The sequence below is a fragment of the Pleurodeles waltl genome, chromosome 7 (assembly GCF_031143425.1).
Source record: "Pleurodeles waltl isolate 20211129_DDA chromosome 7, aPleWal1.hap1.20221129, whole genome shotgun sequence".
In the NCBI taxonomy this organism is placed as follows: Eukaryota; Metazoa; Chordata; class Amphibia; order Caudata; family Salamandridae; genus Pleurodeles; species Pleurodeles waltl.
Window position 1 is genome coordinate 1,133,650,957 of NC_090446.1, and position 17,990 is coordinate 1,133,668,946.

The following is a 17,990-nucleotide window of genomic DNA, read 5'->3' on the forward strand; positions in this document are numbered from 1 at the left end:
CCATTATGTAGCTGGACACAGGTCCTGGACCTGCGTCCAGTACACGGATAAAATGGCTTCCCCGCACTTACAAGTCAAGGAAAATGGAGCTGGAGCTTGTGGCGCACCTCTGCTCATGCAAGGGTGCTCTCACACACAGGTATCTGCACCCTGCCCTCTGGGCTAGGAGGGCCTACCACAGGGGTGACTTACAGTGACCTGGTGCAGTGACATGAAGTGAAAGGGTGCATGCACCTTTTCTTGCAGGCTGCAATGGCAGGCCTGCAAACACATTTTACATGGGCTCTCATGGGTAGAATACTACATGCTGCAGTACATGGGGAACCCTGGTGCCCCAATGCCCTGGGTACCATATACTAGGGACTTGTATGGGGGCACCAGTATGCCAAATGTGGGGGGTGTAATTTCGCAAGCAACCACATCTAGAGGGAGAGAGCATAGTCACTGGGGTCCTGGTTAGCAGGATCCTGGTGAACACAGTCAAAACACACTGACAGCAGGCAAAAAGTGGGGGTAACCATGCCAAAAAGAGGGTACTGTCCTACACCATGTATAAGAAAAGATTATTTTCTTTATACTTTGAGACTATAAAGAGTTTGGTATTTACACGGTAACCTCTGTGAAAAACACTGATTGTTTTTTTTGTCTGGTGCATTTTAAGCATTGGCTTCTTTCTTTTTAGGAAGCGCATGCTTAACGTTTTAGGAGATTTATGTTGTGTTTTGTGGACTGTGGGACGCACTGAAAAAAATAATTCAGGCTCTCAAAAAAGTGTTAACGTTAGACTAAGTGTTTCTGCAATTGTAAGTATTTCAAAAACAGACAATGTACAAAATAAATATCTATTGAACTCTGCAGTTTTATTACAACACTAATTTCTCAAATGGTCTTTTTCATTTCATACGTTCTGCATAAGAACAAGCTTTTGTCTTCTAACGTCTTTTTGTCAGATGTGAGTTCTACAGTGAACTTTCACATGAAAATCGAACACAGGGGCAACCACGGTCAAACTCCATGATGGAGTAATAAGCAATACGAACCTTTGAGGCACTTCTGGAGGCAGACCTGTTTCCTCTTTCACATGGAGGTGTCAGGAAGTGGGTTGCCTTTCTTGAACTTGGCAACTTTTTGACACTAATGCTCTGGAACTGGAACATTATAGCAGTCTAGTTTTTGGAGACATACAGTGATTCAGTGTTGAGGGTCTTGTCAGTGAGTATGGTAACAACTATGGCTGCCAGACTCTGATAAGGTGGCTGGCACATTAAAAATGCTTTGGCATCAAATACTTAGAGCAGTGATTCCCATCCTGTGGTCTGGAAACCCCTGGGGGGGAGGAGGAGGGGGGGTGGGGGAGGGGGGGGGCTGTGAAGCCCCAACAAAGGGTCAGCAACTGCTTGGAAAATTAAATAATATTAACAGATTATGTCTCCAGCTTTCAGTAATGACTCCGTGGGGGATCCCCGGATTCCAATAATGATTCTGTGGGGGTCCCCGGGTTTTAGTACTGATAAAGTGGGGGTCCACAGAAGTCAAAAGGTGGGAACCACTGACTCAGAGTACCCGGACATCATGGAACTGGCAGCAAAGGCACCACTTCTATCACAGACTTCTGCAGGTGTTAAGGGGACTCCTGCAGTACAGGGCGTTTTCATAAAAGGCTTAGCCCAGAGGTGAGCTCCATCTCTGTATTTCGGCCTCCTGTACAGCACCTCCTGACAAAACCACAATGGGAATGCGGAAGACAAACCACTCAAAGCAGGTGTTTCTCATTCTAAGATGTCTTGCCATCACAGGAAAGGAGTTTGTAAAAAGGAGCTGCCATAATGGTGACCAAACACGTGAGAAGATGATCAACCTGACAACAGGGAGAAAAAACTATCATCAGATAAAAGAAAGAGAACCATTGCCAAGCTCTGGAACCGAGCAAAGTCAAACGTTCCCTTCTAAAAATGAATTTAAGTCAATAAGTACAGTCTGAAAAGGCATCAGTGTGTTAATTTCTGTACGAAGCTAAAAAATAAATGAGTTAAATGATCCTGTAGACCGCGGTGGAACAGTGGACCTACTTCTTGAAAAACGCAGAGCCTATGGAACCTCTTCTGCTTTATTTCTGCTGGTATAGAGGAGGGATGGTGTGTGAAGAGTTCAGAAAAAGCCAAATGTAATTTATACTTTCACTGAAAAAATGTAAAGGGACAAGTTAACATTAAAAATAGAAATGCTGCATCTTCGAGGCATACTTTCTAGGCCAAAATGCTTTTGAAAATTAATATTTTAACATTTAAAATGTGTTCTGAGCTTCAACACACAGGCAGAGTTGTTTTGTTTCGGTCATCAAACAAAATCCTATGCTGGAGTACTTGATGCCATTTGTGGCTAATCTAAGAGACTCGCCTGAAATCAGTGAGTCTCATGCAGAGTTCAAATGTGACAACAGTATTTAACCTCTATAGTGGAAATCAAAATGAAAGGCTGGTATATGTTGTCTTGTATTAAAGAGAAGTCAAACGTTTCAATCAATCTTGCAACCTGAGAAACTGAATTGCTGTATGTGTTAAACTGATGAAATAATGTATATCTGTAGTTGTAAATGAGATGAGGTTAAGGTTTCTTAACGCTAGGAGTGCCAACTGTCTGATTATTGACCTTTAAGGAAAGCCTTGAATAATGCAAAATAACATTATCTAAAATGAGTAAGTCCAAATACCTGAATTCATGGAATCCATATCAACAAACATGTAGAGTAGTCAAATTTTAAACATCAAAACTTGTTTACCAATCACAGTTCATTTAGCGGTTCTGTCCCAGTGATCTGGAGCTTTGAGAGATGCCATGGTGACACAACAGCTCTCCACAGTAGCTACGCAACAGTGTTTTGCTTAAACAAAAACTAAAGACAAAAAAAGAGAGAAAAGAAAAAAAACTCAGTCTGGCTTGTACCCTGACACAGACCTGCAGCTCTAGAACAAACCTACCCCTTCCTTGTTCTTCTCGCCAAGGGCCTTTAGGCAGAAATCCTTGAGGTTCTCATAGGGGTTGGTCAGTAGCTCCTTGAACAACACATCATAGAAAAGGTTGGATCTGAAGCATGGTGTTTTGAAGTTGGCCACAGGAGCCTTGAGCCCCAGTGAGCCAATAATGTCCTTCTGCACCTTTTCTGTGGCAGTGGCTGTCAGAGCAATGCAGGGTACATGGGGAATGCGTGAGCGCAAGGTCCCCAACTTTAGGTAGTCAGGTCGGAAGTCATGACCCCACTGGGAGACACAGTGAGCCTCGTCCACAATCAGGTAGGACAGGAGTTGACGGGCCAAGAGGGAGGTCAGTGTAGACTGAAGTGCTGCCGAGGCGGCCATCTCAGGTGTTATGTACAGCAGCTTGATGAGTGGCTTTTCACTCTCTAGGTCATCCATGATCTTCCGGCGCTCTGCTAAAGTCAATTTGGAGTTCAGCGTGCAGGCTCGGATTTGCAGTGCCAATAGATGCTCCACCTGGTCCTGTATGGGGAAGTAGAGAAGAGAGGTCCCATTCAGTGCGCTCAACACAAATTGACTTGCCTATAACGCAGTTAAAAGATTTCACCACAGACCAGGGTCTCTGGAGGCTGGAACTAGGTCAGCCCAATGTTTATTGCCCAACATGGGACTGAATTAGCCACAGACCAATTAGGTTTCAAGAGGTAGCGGAATATTATTTCCAAATAACCTAGTCCGCATCTCATACTGAATCAACAACTGAGTCATAGTTAAGGTTATGAAGATTGTACAGCCCACGGGTAGGAAATCCTCCAACCCCAATTAACTAGTGCTCCGTTATGTTGTGGACTCAGTCCACAACATAACAGTAATTTAAGCTCTATGGCGAACAAGCAGCTTGTTGTCTCACACACTGTTGCGGTGTCTAACCGACCTCCAGATCACTTATGGTTCATGTACCACATCACAGTACATCATACTTTTCACTGGTGTAAAATGGTGTTTATTCCATGAGTTATGTAGTGCATTCAAAGTTGTCATTAATTAAGCTTGCATCATAATTGTTCATCACAACATTTTTATTTGTGCCTCAAGTATTGCATGCCTCTTTTTAAATGAAATGATGATCTGACATTAATCATAGTCAATATTCCAGATTCAGTCAACATTATTTGCAGCAATCATACGTGGAACACAAAAATAAAAATCAATTAAGAGAATTACTGATTAATGTCTACATTAGCACAAACTTGCGGTTAATGGATGAATACTGAAATGTTCCAATTCACTCATCTAGAAGTAAAATGCTCAGTCGCATCCTAAAGTAAAAAAATTTCTCTATTAGTAAGGGTACTCACATGGGAATTTCTCAATGGGCAAAACTTTGCAGAAATACTCACTGAGGAAGACACCAAATATTTTCTATAAACTGATAACGATCAGTACTTATACTAATGTGGCCAGCTTTTCCCTTAGAATTCTTCTATAATTCAAGAATATTAATGATCATGCACATGACTGTATAATCAATTGGCGAGAGAGCAGCCTTATTTTTCCATCATGCTATAAGCTGAGCAGCAACTTGACTGGAGCCAGGAATAGACTAGACTGCTACCTGGTAGCCACAATGTTTCGTTTCCCTTGCTGTTATCGGACTTGTTGGAGCTTTTCAATCAATCAATCATGGTATTTATAAAGCGCGCTATGTACCCGTCAGGGTTTCGAGGCGCTGAGGGGGGGGGGGGGGGGGGGGGAGAGCGCTGCTGGATTAGCGGTCGAAGAGCCAGGTCTTGAGGAGCCTTCTGAATGTGAGGAGGTCCTGGGTCTGGCGAAGAGATGTGGGGAGAGAGTTCCAGGTCTTGGCGGCGAGGAAGGAGAAGGATCTGCCGCCGGATGTCTTGCGCTGGATTCGGGGTACGATGGCGAGGGCGAGGTTGGCGGATCGGAGTTGACGTGTTGGAGTGTAGAAGTTGAGTCTGGTGTTGAGGTAGGAGGGTCCGGTGTTGTGAAGTGCCTTGTGAGCGTGGGTCAGGAGTTTGAAGGTTATCCTCTTGTCTACCGGGAGCCAGTGGAGTTCCTTTAGGTGAGGGGAGATGTGACTTCGGCGAGGTATGTTGAGGATCAGTCGGGCGGAGGCATTTTGGATACGTTGGAGGCGTTTGATGTCTTTGGTTGGTATGCCTGTGTAGAGTGCGTTGCCGTAGTCAAGTCTGCTGCTGACGAGGGCCTGGGTCACCGTCTTTCTGGTTTCTGTTGGAATCCACTTGAAGATTCTGCGGAGCATTCGAAGGGTGTTGAAACAGGAGGAGGAGACGGCGCTGACCTGTTTGGACATGGTGAGGGCGGAGTCCAGGATGAAGCTGAGGTTTCTTGCGTGGCTGGCAGGGGTGGGTGGGAGTCCGAGGACGGAGGGCCACCATGAGTCGTTCCAGGCCGAGGGGGTGCGTCAGAGGATGAGGACTTCCGTCTTGTCGGAGTTGAGTTTCAGGCGACTGTTGTTCATCCAATCGGCGATGGATTTTAGTCCCTCGTGGAGGTTTGTTTTGGCGGTGAGCGGGTCTTTGGTCAGGGAGAGGACGAGCTGGGTATCGTCGGCGTAGGAGATGATGCTGAGGTGGTGTTGGCGGGCCAGTTGAGCGAGGGGGGCCATGTAGACGTTGAACAACGTGGGACTGAGGGAGGATCCTTGGGGGACGCCGCAGATGAGGTTGGTGGCTTTGGAGCGGAAAGGGGAGAGACGGACTCTCTGCGTTCTGTCGGAGAGGAAGGATGAGATCCAGTGGAGGGCTTTATCTTGGATGCCGGCATCTTGGAGGCGGGTCAGTAGGGTGCGGTGGCAGACGGTGTCAAAAGCGGCTGATAGGTCGAGGAGGATGAGGGCTGAGGTTTCGCCGTTGTCCATTTGATGTCTGATGTCATCTGTGGCGGCGAGGAGGGCAGTCTCAGTGCTGTGGTTTCGTCTGAATCCGGATTGTGAGGGGTCCAGGATGGAATTGTCTTCGAGGAAGTGGGTGAGCTGAGTGTTGACGATCTTCTCGATGACTTTTACGATTCAAATGTTATTTTAAAAATAACTTTCATCATTTTAGTTTTTTAACAAGGTGTTTGGGACAAGCCAAAGTGTCAAGAGTCGGCTTCAAAAGATGTAGTCATTTAATACCAAAGTATGGAAAAACTTCATCCATCTTCATAGAGTGCCACTGCGAAGGGACTGCATTGGGTATCACTGTTATTTTTGCTAAATGGGCCCAGATATGCCACGTCTGATCTGTAGTTCAGTCAGCAGCTGTTTATTCGTGGACTGTGTCAGAAATAAAGGTACTGTGAAGTGCGAGGTTAATTTACGATGAAGGCTCATGAAGCAGGAACATTGGGCAACGTCATGTAGTGCATTTTGTGGCACCACATTTGGCGTATGAGTGAACAAGCACAGTTGCAGAATGGGTCATGTTGTGCTGACGTTGCAGAGAAGCGGGATCAGAAATCAGCAGCTTTTTGGGGTAGTATGGGTCATAAAAAGTTGCCTTTCGAGTGGTGTGCGAGCATATCAAGTCATTCTTTGTGGTGTGCTTGCAGATAGTTCAGTTGCACTAAATCGTATTGCTGAGTGGGGTCAACCAAGAACCGGGGCTTTGTCCTTACTGGGAGCTCTACTCAAAGCACGTTGTTACCCCTGTGAGAGGTGCAAGGACTTGAGAAATCCGAATTAGGGAGGATAAAGATTTGTTGTGATACCAGGCTTCTTCTCAGTGGGGTGGCTCACAGTCTCTGTAGCTGAAAGCACTCTTACTGTAAGTGCAAAGCACCTCAAAGACGGGCGTAGCTAGCTATCACTGCACCAAACAGCGCAGTCGGCAGTCTCTGCACTCACTAGGCGGATGGATGACACCTAGTAAGAGAGGCTGCCACAGAACCTACTTGAGAGAGATGGGGAGAGGGTGGTGCGTTTTGGGGGCAGCTATACAAAAGGAGATTCATTTCAGGGTTCAGAGGTGGAAACCACCCAGGTTGCCATCATTCACGAGAGCTACGTTGCACCAACGAGGACAGGCCACGGTGCTTGCACATGCCTAGTTTCTTCACCAGAATGAAGAATGGTTGCAGAGGCCCTCTAACGGACACTAAGGGAAATGCAGGGTGGGTGGTAGTATTGCTGCACCACTGTGAACGTCTTGACAAGGTTTCAGAAAGTTTGGTTTGGGTTTTCCACCTATCAAATTCAAACAGGCCTCAATGCCGCAAGTTGGGATATGTTGCGGTGTGTGGCAAGGCTCGTCTGCTAATATATACATGTTACACACGAGCAAGGCCTGACTGTATGCAAATATGAAACCATTAATGCCTGGAAAACTAACTGTTTGAATGGTGTTGCCAACAATGTGTGCTTAATCGCTACATTTTATTCAGAGCTTAGTCTACCAATAAAACGAAAACTGAAAACTTAGTGTTCACGGAAAGCTACTGAGCTATATGCAGTGATTACAGGCACAAGACCGTCCAGAGGTTTACGACTCTGACTTGGAAGAAAACATAAATAGTTTTATTTAGTTTGCCTTCCATGCGATTATGCAAAAAGGAGACGGTCGGTTTTCCGAAGCAGCAACATAAGAGCTGCAAAGGAGTAACCCGTTCCTGCTGCATACCGCAGGAGCGCACTTTACACCTTTGGAGACAAAGGTACAACAGACTACTAGAGGTAGGGCGTGGGGACACATACGGACTGGTTATCGAGAGGCCGCATGCAGACCATGGAATCGACGGCCTTGTAAGGTGTGCAGGGAAACTGGCCTGGCTTGGCAGGGTGGAATGTAGGCTAACGCTGAAACCAAACCCAGCAGAGTAAGGCAGGCAGCATTCACGCAAATTAGGAAGATTAGAATAATAAAGGAGGGATGACATTTTTGTAACTACTATCATTCTAATACACAAATTATAGAATAATAACATAATAAATAACCACACATTCTAAAATAACAATTATTGTGCGTGTATGCTGCTTTCAGCGACCAAGGTATAGTGAGAAAAGTCCTCAGCAGATGGAAGTTCCTCTGACAGGGTTGTCTGACTCCAAACACTCCACCTAAAAGAACATAACTCTTTAGAGGGGAGTAAGACACCTGCTAGTTTTACTTTTATCTACAAAGATGGTACAATTGGTATATTTTTTCTTCAGGCTCGGGATGGATCTACCAGGTATGTCCTCCGTGAAAGTGGAGATCACAACAACGTCACAGGGGTCTTGGTAATTGTTCAAATTTAAGAAGGTTTTGATACATTGGTGAACATCCTGTGGTGGGACATTATTTTGTTGTGTGCCATGCGGTGTAGAATGTAGTGTAAGCTTTACTCCCATTTGCATTTCATGTATTCATTTTAAGAAAACAAAGATAACAGGGACATCATAATTAGGGTCACATTTTAAACATACAAAACCAAATAAATTCACCTGTTATAGTTATCTGAAGTAACTATAACTCGTGCCCTTAGTAAACTGTGACTCGCGTCCCCACCATGCAGTTTTTTCATCAAAACGTTTACTACAAATATTAGATTGATATTATCAATTATGTTATCAATGTTGTCACGAGTGCCATAATTTGTGGGGTAATTAGGAGTGCATGGCGAGGGCCCTAGTAATCTTAGGGCACGAGTTCTAGTTACTCGAGACACCTATAACTATACCAGGTGAATTGTTATGGTCCTGTACGTTGGAAATTTAAGTCTCACGATAACATCCCTGCAACCCTTGGCTTTTTCAGTGAATTTTTATGTTTTTTAGAATGTAAAGTAAGTTTCATAGCTATACGTTAATCCAATCACCATCATGCGAGCCCTTTGGCCGCGTGGCCAGGCCCTGTGCCCAACTCCTTACAACCACCGAACCTTGCATCGCGCATGGCCTTTTGCCACATATGGTGGGGTTGCCCCCCTAACCACCCAACACTGAGAGAGAGAGCGATTTAGGCTTTAAACATTTTCATTATCAATTAAAAAGAGTGAGATCACCTTTCAGTATGGAACTTAAATATTTATAGTTGAAAAGAAACTAAAGCAGGAAATTACCACAGATTCACCTAGACTAATCCCTAACCTTTAGTGTGCATGTCTGACACCTTAACCACTAGGCCAGCAGTGACTCCTTACTGTGCAGTGTCCAGGCTTAGCTAAGACATTCAACCCAAAGACTTTAAGGGTAAAAAAACACTTCAATGTTACATCACTAGAATTTTTTAACAGTAAAAACACTAGACAATAAACAGACACACTATAATGAGATACTAGGATTTGAACCTTCAACCTACTGACAGTGCAAGAGCTTTACCATTGGGCCAGATGTGACCCCTCTCTGCAGTTGATCAAACCTTAACTACAACATTAGGGCACATATATATATGAGAGAGAGATACAAAAAAAAAAAAAATACGTGGTGGGGGAGGGGGTATTTAGGTGAGCCTCAAGGCCCCAATGGTACAAGCCGGCTCCCCGCGTCCTGCAGGAGCTGGCATTGCTCCCACAAGCAGGGAGCTTTTAAATAGCAGCTCCCTGCGTGCAGGAGCAATTTTTTTATCTGTTTCTCTGCACACATTTGTTTGACAGCTTTCAATTCTATAAAGTGAAGTGTTTACTCTGACTTGGCAGGGGCTGTCAAAGCTCCCGCCAAGTCAGAGCAAACAGCTGTGTCTCACACCTCCTGCCCCACCCCCGCATTGTATTTGATGGAAGCTCTGGGGAGCTGGCACTAGTCCCCGGGTCTGCCGGGGTGGTGGGGTATCAAAATGGTCTGGGAGGAGAACCCTGTGCGCCTCCTCCTTTATTTGAACATGCCCCTGGGACCTGGCCCACCCGGGGGCTTCACAAAAACAAGCGCGAGAGCCCGCGCTTTAAAAAATATATATATATTGCTGTGAATTTGTGCCAACGTCATGAATTCGCAGCACAATTTTTTTTTAAAGTGCTTTTTTTGCCCTGGCTGGGTACCTCTGGGACCCCAGCATCAGCGCTAAGGGGGTCAGGCTGTCCCTACCGTGGCCCCTTTTCTTCTTCTTTTTTTTTTTTCCACACTTTTTCCTGGGACTCGGCTGAAGCCAAGTCCCAAGATGGCTGCCAATACTTTCTGGTTTGAAGTGTTAGCAGCCAATCAGAGCTCTGCACCTCCATGCACAAGCTCTTCTTATTCACAAATTCATCAGGGAGGATCTGCGCCCCTAGATAAACAAATTTAATTTCCCTTTTATATCTCGAAAACTACTTAACAGATTTACACCAAATAATCAAAAGCAAATCTAGCTTTCTGCCAAATTTGGTGTAATTCTGTCCAAACAGTCATGTTGAAAACTCCTATGGGAACTAACATGGGAAACATATGGGTTTTATTTACAACACCCTCCCTCCCCCTTTCTCTGTCCCACTTGACGGATCACCCCGAAACTTCCCATGAGCAACAAAAATCCCTGGCACACCTTTTTTTGGAAAATTTTGTGAAGAAGCGTCAAACTGTGGCAAAGATATAGGCAAGTTTAAAAAAAAAAACGCTTTTTCAATGGAATCATGGTCCTAAGTATAAATACCGAGTGCCCACCGCCACTAGGTAATCCATACATACATATATGATTTATATAACTTTACAGAACGTAAACATGCAACAAGAGTAATATGTTAATTCTTGATTTTGAATTAATTCATTACGAGTCCTCCCCCTTTCAAAATAATCAGAAGAGTATGTATGCACTGGATGAGGAGGAGGATTTTTTTTTTATAAAATCCTAAAATATAGCAATAGTGTGGCTTCTTGTGTGTGTCCATTCATGGCAAAAGGGGTTTCAGAGCTCACTAACAATGCAAGATCGATCGTTGCCCAGAACACATCATCCTCATGCATTGTGCAGGTGGTTCATGGGTTGCAGTCCACCAGCTTTCCTGTTGCTAGCTGGTAAATGGTCAATTGGGTCTGCATTTATCCAGAATATCTAGGAAGGCTAATCCAGGCCACATTTTGCATAAAACGGCAAAAAATGTAAAATTAGGTCAGAGTAATGAAATCCACAGAACATACATACATATATACACACACACAAAAATCACTTGCCTTATTTATACTTACCTGCATGGTAAAGGCAGATGTGTGGTAAATGTATGTGATGCAAAGAAGCATGGTAAAAGGATGGGTTGTAACATCATACAACCTATTTGAAAAGGGTCTGCAGAAGCCCAAATATATTTATGTACCTATCTATCTACGTGGAATTTGTGTGGTGCGAAACTAGACAACAGGCAGCAGACTGCTGTACAGAGGCTGATACACTTTGTTAGGACTTTTATATAGGTACCTTTAAACTAGATGGGGACTGTGATGCTCAAAGCTTTAAAACTATTGAGGAAAAGTGGACATGCAAGGGTGTGCCAGAGGTTTCTTGTATAGATAGGGTGGGCAAGAATCAGTACAAACCCCTGCTTTCCTGATATCAGGAACTAGTTCTTACAAGAGAAATGGACAGATAGTGGAAAGAGTTCAGAGATGGTTGCAGAAGGTTTATGTGCAGATTAAGCAAGTTGTGCTTGTCCTATTGTGAACTTGCTGTGCTCCTTCGTGTCAAGTTTGGACTTCATGTGGATATTGAATATTTTGTTTTAAATTGACTATGTAGGCTGATTCCAATAGATAATGTTGACTTTCTTATTTCGACGATGATCCTAAAATGTTCTTTCTGTGGGGTCGGTGTGGGGTTAATTCAATTCAAGCAGTGGGGCTTTTTTGTAAATTCTGTACGAAATAAGCTGTTAGTATTTTAGTTTGCGTATGCTGGCAATACAATCAAGGCTCTCATTTTGTTCAAGTGATATCCCAATAATGTCACTTTTGCTTCTTAAACCACTTGGTGGTAACTTGAGGGGCTAGGAAGCAAGAGAATATGAGGGAGGTAAGAATGAGGTATAACAAGACTGAACATAAGGATTGATGTTTGTTCAGACACTTTTGTTGGCTTCTGTTGACAGATGAGAGCATTTGAGTGGGGTAAACACAACCTGTGGGCTGTAATGCGTTTACCGACATAGCACTCTGGTAATTTTAGTGGAAGGCAGAGAAGGGGGAAGGGGCTCAGTTTACTATGAGGAAGGCTCTGCAGAAAAAGATGGCTTCAGGTGTATGTCCTGAAGGAGTGCTCCATAAGCATGCATGCCATAGGTTTATTTGATTGGTAACCTAGAATTATGAGGCAGCTGGGTAGCTTATGATGGTTAGCAAACTGGTGAGGACTAAAGAGAGTGATGTTTTGTGCTATTTGTTACATCTCATAACAGGACTCCTTGGTGGTGTCGTGTTTCACTGGCCTCATGTCATAGGAAGATAAGGCAAAAAGCCATTGATTCGATGTCAGGACCAGAGGAGAGGATAATGCATTTCTTTTTTCACTTTCAAAGAACTTAAAAAATAAAAATAAAAAATAAAAACCACAACCAGCGCTACAACTCCCATCAACCAATGTGGAGAAGGTATCCATAACAACAGTCCTCCAATCACATGTCCATGTATATCTATGATGTCCCTTCCTGTTCCTTTTTCTTCACTGCTACGTCAGTTAAGTCACTCACTTTTTTCTATCTTGCATTTTGCCATATATATATTTTATTGTTCATTGCCGAATATTGTTGCACTGTTAACTGAGCTTGGTAGGCTTCTTGCCCGAGCACTCCCATTGGATTCACACACGTGGGTTCCTAGTCAGCTCTGTACACCAGCAACAGACCTGTCATATTACGCAGCCTGTTTGGAAAGCCCTCTGGCCTCCCTCGCAGGCATGGCGCGTGTCACTGAGTTCCCAGGAAAGGATTCTTCCGGTGGCTCTCCCAGGCACTCCTTTCAACCCTCACTCAACACTGCCTCATGCGGCTTGAATTCTGGCCCCATCCAAGCAGGTCCTACCTCACGGGAGTCGTAAATGCCTCCGGTGGCCAGTTATTAGTACTGCAGCTTGCAAGTGGAGCACCAGCACAAATGCTGCCCTTGTTTATTATTAAGTGGACGTTTTTTTACCTAAAGTGGTCTTACACGCTGTGTTCTCACCCTCACAACTGGACACCACAAATATTCACAATTCTATGAGGGGGAAGATGACTGGCCACCTGAAAGTCGTTGTTTGCCTGCAAAGGTGGGCAGACTCCTCTCCCTTGCTATTTCTAAGACACAGCCCCCCTCCAGGACCAGATTAATAAAAATAGCAAATCAGATTACCAGGGGTTTTGGAGAACCCAGATTGGCAAAAGCAGGGCCTATTGTACTGATATCCTCTATTACTAAGACCCACAAGCGTGACGCGCGGCACCTAAAGGGTTTTGACAGACTTCAAAGTCTTCCATGACAGTGCACACACGCTTAGAAATACACCCAACCGGGAGGCGGTAGTACCTGTGGATACCAGCGACTCCTTTGCTCCCATTGATCAACTCAATCCTGGGTTCCCCAACAAAGTGTAGGTTGATACTGAGGCGGAAAACTCAGAGGCCCAACCAGGCTGCAGTAGGCCCTCGCGGCCCAGTTCTAATGCATCAGACTCACATGACGGGGACTCTGGACAATCAGATAGGTTTGAACCCCAAGGCATCTATCATCCCAGAGATCGAAAGATCTGTCAGACTTGGTGAAGGACTTCTGGCATTATTGTCTGCAGCAGAGGATTTCCATAACCACAAAATACCTTCCAAGAGTGCAGAACGAAGCAGTGGACTGGAACTTCAGTTATATAGCAGGTGGCAGAGATCAGACCTCAAACTTTTCGCAGCCCTCACAGGCAGATGGGTCCCTTGCCAGATGGATCTATTTGCATTCAGATTGAACCATCAACTTCCCAATCCGGGGGTGACCCCTATAGACACTTTTCTGCAGGACTGGCCAACTGAGCAGATGTATGCCTTCCCCCTTTCTAAAGATTCCCAGGGTGGCAGCTCAAGTCAGGCGTCAGAAGGTCTATTGGTGTTGGTGATCACAATTTGGAGATCACAGGCTTGGTTTTTGACGCTAATGGAACTAGTGTGGGACCTGCCCATAGAACTGCTGTTCTTACTTTCAATGTTGCAGGGTTACCTGGGTAGCCCTCATCTCCTGGTCCTGCAGGGCCATCTCAGACTCACGGCATGGAGGATTTCAGGGGATGTTGTCCAAACAATCAACTTTCAGAGGATGCTGCAGGTTTCATGTAGCAAGCTAGGGCCTCGGGAAACATTAAAAGGTTATTGTTCAGCATAGAACACATGGAATCGTTGGTACATGGAGAGACATGTGGATCCTGTGGGGGCAGGAGTTACAGATATCTTGAATTTCTTGGCAGAATTTGTCCATTTGGGGCTAGCTTATCGCACAGTGAATTCTTTCAGATCAGCCATTTCGGCAGGCCAACCTCCTCTGAACGAGGTCCGTGTGAGAAAAGATCTCTGGGTCTGCAAACTGATGAAAGGGATCAAGCTAACTAAACCCCGGAGCCCAAATATTCCAGCTTATTGGATGTTAACAGTGTACTTTGTTTCCTCATGAACTGGCAGGACAATCAGTATCTGTCTATGAAAGAACTATCTGCGAAATTGGTGATGCTTTTGTGTTTGATTTCCTGTAAAAGGGTCTCAGACGTGAGGGTATTGGGTGTCTTGGTCAGAGTATTTACTCCAGAGGTACGTTTGCTGTCTCTCAGAGAACTAAGATGAGTGACAGGTTGGTATCCTATCCTGCTTTTAATGACACTCCAAACCTTTGTGTGGTAAGATGTATTAAAGCATATGAGGAGAGGAAGGCAGAGTCAAGGCCTGCAGAGGAGAGAGAACTCATCGAAATAAAGAAACCCTTCAAGGCAGTATCCACTCCTATCGCCAGGTAGGTAAGATGGATCATGACAGAGGCAGACATAGGTGTCCTGAGGTTTGAAGCCTATTCCACTAGGGGGCACCATGGTATCTAAACATATTTTTAGGTAGGTGTCAGATTACAAAATATTATGAATGCCGCAGATTGGTCATCAGAGTCCACTTTTAAGAAGTTCTATTTCAAACTAAATTGAGAAGCAGCAACTTTGGTGGCGAGTAAACTTTAAACATGCATAATCCTCACCTCCGGTCCTGACATAAAATGAAAAAAATCCTAGCTAAAGTAAAGGAAAGTTTCAATTGTATTAGGGCCACAGAGGCAAGGATTATCCCTCCCTGAGATCTTCAATTGACAGACCTTGTTACCAACCGTAATTAATTTGTTCTAGGGTAGGTACATTTTTTTCATAAGATACGTATATTTGGAACTGTTTTTGCAATTTAATTACTGAGATACTGCATTGGACTCACAATGACTTGCATTGATGGGAAAGTGTAACCCAGGTTTCAAGTTAATAGGGGATTTCCGGAAGGAATAGGATAACATTACTATTTTTGCTCTCCAGGTAATGACCAAAACGATGACCAGGGAGAATTACGAGGAATAATTTTCTCACGTGAAAAAAGAGGAACAGGAAGGGACATCATATATATATATATGGACTTGGATACATGATGTGATTGGAGGACTGTTGTTATGGTCACCTTCTCCTCATTGGTTGATGGAGTTGTAGTTTTGGTTAGGCTTTATTTTTTATTTAACTTCTTCTTTGAAAGTGACCACTATAACAAGTGAAAAAAAGAAATGCATAATCCTCGCCTCCGTGTCTTTAATAAAATTGAAACTTTCCTTCACTTTAGCTAAGAAATTTTTCATTCTCGTCCCTAGCGTGTGGAAGGGCATCTCTGAGGTTCAAACTACTTAGCAAGAAGGCACGCATGAGCAATGAATGGAGGAGGTAAAGGTACGAAGGATAGTAAACATGGGGTACTTCTTCCTCAGCGTGGCCTTTCAGGAAAAAGCCATTCTACTGGAAGAGTAGGTTCCTATATCTATGCCTATATGCCTAAACAAGACTGCTGGCTCTCCAGTGTCAGCAGTCTCAAATTTGCAATCCAATATGGTGTCAGCATTTTTTCCTGTGACATTATTAGTTGGTGGATCATATATTTATATGGAGGTTTGGGCTAATAAAATTAAATATTGCAAAACATTTGCTTCTCTAAAACTCTGTTGTGTCCGTCGCCCAGCTACCTTTATGTCACGGATATTCGTCTCTCTTTCTGCAGCTGCTCCACTTTGGGATTCTTTTTTCTGAAGAGCGTTATGCTGGGGTCATTCTAAACCGTCCTTTCAGGGTAGTTTTGGTGCCTTATTTTCAACTTCTACATCAACTACCAATTTCAATAACTAATTACCAATATCACCACGGAGTTGTTTTTGCTTTTGTGTCTTTTTTTCTCCCATCTAGGACCCTCTTTTGAAGTGTGCTGTACAGGGTGGTTCTGTGGCTACTGGAAGGAGTCACTCATCCCTCGTGCTAATCTAGACAGAAGCTAGAGACCCCTTCATTGTGCCCAATTCCTTACATTATTCTGCATTCAAGCACTAATGATGAACGGTCTTCTACCTGGAAGGTAGTGAAATATCATTTGTCAATGTGTTTTTGTATATATGTAAGAAATGGCTTCTTTAGAGAACACCCAAGTGAATCGGTTGTATCAGTGCATAAGACTTCATTTGGTATTTCACTGCAACAACATAACTTATTTAAGTACCCTAAATGGAAGGAATATTCTTTTCTGGTGAATTAAAAAAAAAAATCACACGCTTCAGGAGATGTTCAGTACGTACTGAACAAATATCTGAATATTAAAATAATTGAAATGCACAGAAACAGAGTTGCAATTTACAGAATTATATGTAAAATGAATTGCATCTACCGTACTGCATTGACAGTAGTCTGGTGGAACTTATGAGACTAAAACCACTTGAGAAATGCTAAGGGCTTCTTCTTCTGGTGCTATTTCTTTTGTGCAATGAGCCCCCAGTCATTTGAAAAAGAGATATTGGTCAGTAAGTCTATGTTTCGAGAACTATGCTAAGTGAGTAGTGTTTAAATTTAATCAGCATGCAATTATGATATATGTGTCAGGATAACATTATAGGATGGGCAGGTAAGGTAAGTGAATCTGGATGCTGGCGGGGAGACTGAAGTAAGTGTTGCTGTGTGAAGGTGTGTTGTGTGAAGTGTGGTTGGGAGAGGGAGGTGTTGATACAAGGTGGTGCATGACTTGGATTTGCTTTCCATATGGGTTGTAATGTGAACCTATGTGTGCATGAATTGTGAAGGAGTAAGCATTTGGGGATGGATTTGGAGACATGGCTGCAGTAATATGAAGTGGGAACGGATTGGTTGATGGAAAAGAAAAAAAATCTGAAAGTAGGGATAGCAGGCTGAGTGGAGGGCATTTAAAGATGTATTTCGGGCGGAGTGTTTTAGGTTAGAGTGGGTGTAGGTGTGTTTGAAAGGATGACATCGAGGACATATTTCTTATGGTTTTGGATACGGAGGTGAAGACAGCAGTGGGGGGTTCCAGGTCACTGAGGCGTTCCTGTAGAGGATAAGGTTGAGCCTGTGTATTCGCTAAGGGTGTGTGATGGAATGTGGACTTCTTCACTACCATACCCACAGTGCCAACTCAGTCAGGAACCAGGCATATACAAATCAGCTGGAGACCTGCTCCAATGTCAACAGTCTAGCCCAAACTGCACACACAGTCACCTCTGAACAGAACACATGCAACGCCAGACTGGTTTTGGCCTACTTGGGCCTTATCAATAGGCGTCCCAAGGCACAGTAAGCACCGAACCCATACTTGGGCATACCTGTCAGGAAAACAAAAAGTGACGGGCGGACTGCTTGAATAAATTTCAGTCACTGGCAATTACTGTGGGACACAATCCAGTCACATCAGCTTTTCTGATCCTGATGCATTTCTCTATTGGGCCAAGGATATGCCCAAATGTGGGTTCCATACTCACTGTGTCACAGGATTCAAGATACATCTCACTGATGAGGCCCAACAAGGCCAAAACAGGTCTGGGGCTGGGGCTGCGGCTGGTTGTGTTCGCTTCGAGATGGAGACTCACCTAGCAGCTCA

At 44.1% G+C, this 17,990-nt stretch overlaps 1 protein-coding gene across 1 annotated transcript in view; it reads right to left on the reverse strand.

Moving 5' to 3' along the window:
• The window catches only part of RECQL5 (RecQ like helicase 5), a 461,944-nt gene that overhangs the window by 361,434 nt on the left and 82,520 nt on the right, over nucleotides 1-17,990 (reverse strand). The window contains exon 3 of the mRNA XM_069200163.1: nucleotides 2,979-3,497. Within this exon, the coding sequence (XP_069056264.1) occupies nucleotides 2,979-3,497 (519 nt within the window). The remainder of the gene's footprint in view (nucleotides 1-2,978; nucleotides 3,498-17,990) is intronic.